Below are 830 nucleotides of genomic sequence, written 5' to 3'. Positions count from 1 at the left end.
AATAAAGAGACCAAACTCCCTAATCCCACCTGTCAAGAATCAACATCCCTTTTTTTCTCCCATCATACTCTCCTTCCATCCTTCTATCCTTCTACCTTCATCGTCCAACCACCAGCGCTGTACCGCCGTTCGTGCGAGCAGTACCGCCAGATCGGATACAACGCTACGGGGATTTACAAGATTGACCCGGACGGCAACGGACCCCTCCCTGCTGCCTACGTGAACTGCTCCTATAATACAGTGACGAGGGAAACCACCACCACTGTCGTTCATAACCTGCCAGAGGACTACGTGAGTTTTTGTTCTTCCTTCATGAGGACTTTATGGGGGGTGGGATTTTTTTATGTAATGATGGTAATAACTGTAGAATAGTTTATAGAATATTTAGATTTTGTGAGAAATATAGATTTTTGTAGAATATTTCGTTTTATCGAACTGCAAATGTCATTTCTTTTTCTTTTTCGACATGAGAGATATGAGGAAAACGCATTTTTCTGTCCAGATATTACATGAAGTATAGTATTCTGGATTTCCTATTGACAGAGAATCAGTGAGGAAAACTCTATCGCACATCTGGATAAATATTTTGTCCGAGAAATTTTGGGATGTGGTTCTTCCCATGGGTGTGGTCTTTATAGCAATGATAATTTCCTTCTTTCTGCAGTTGGTGCGCAGCAAAGGGAAGAAGGACATGCAAATAGAACTCGAATATAGAGATTTCACGCCAGAGATGCTCAAGTCATTTGTCAGTCAATCGAAGTCCTGCAGCCAAGAGGTAGGTAGAATGTGCTATTACATAATCTGCTAGAAGGCTCTAAACTGTTTACGTC

General features: G+C 41.7%; 1 protein-coding gene across 1 annotated transcript in view; it reads left to right on the top strand.

Annotated features, from left to right (window-relative positions):
* LOC119588139 overlaps positions 1-830 on the top strand; it is a 40,789-nt gene that overhangs the window by 30,228 nt on the left and 9,731 nt on the right. The window contains exons 24-25 of the mRNA XM_037936845.1: positions 116-291; positions 665-775. Coding sequence (XP_037792773.1) covers positions 116-291; positions 665-775 — 287 coding nt within the window. The remainder of the gene's footprint in view (positions 1-115; positions 292-664; positions 776-830) is intronic.

Source organism: Penaeus monodon, chromosome 23, assembly GCF_015228065.2.
Source record: "Penaeus monodon isolate SGIC_2016 chromosome 23, NSTDA_Pmon_1, whole genome shotgun sequence".
In the NCBI taxonomy this organism is placed as follows: Eukaryota; Metazoa; Arthropoda; class Malacostraca; order Decapoda; family Penaeidae; genus Penaeus; species Penaeus monodon.
The sequence above is the reverse complement of the archived record's forward strand: the minus strand, read 5'-3'. Positions and strand labels throughout refer to the sequence as shown.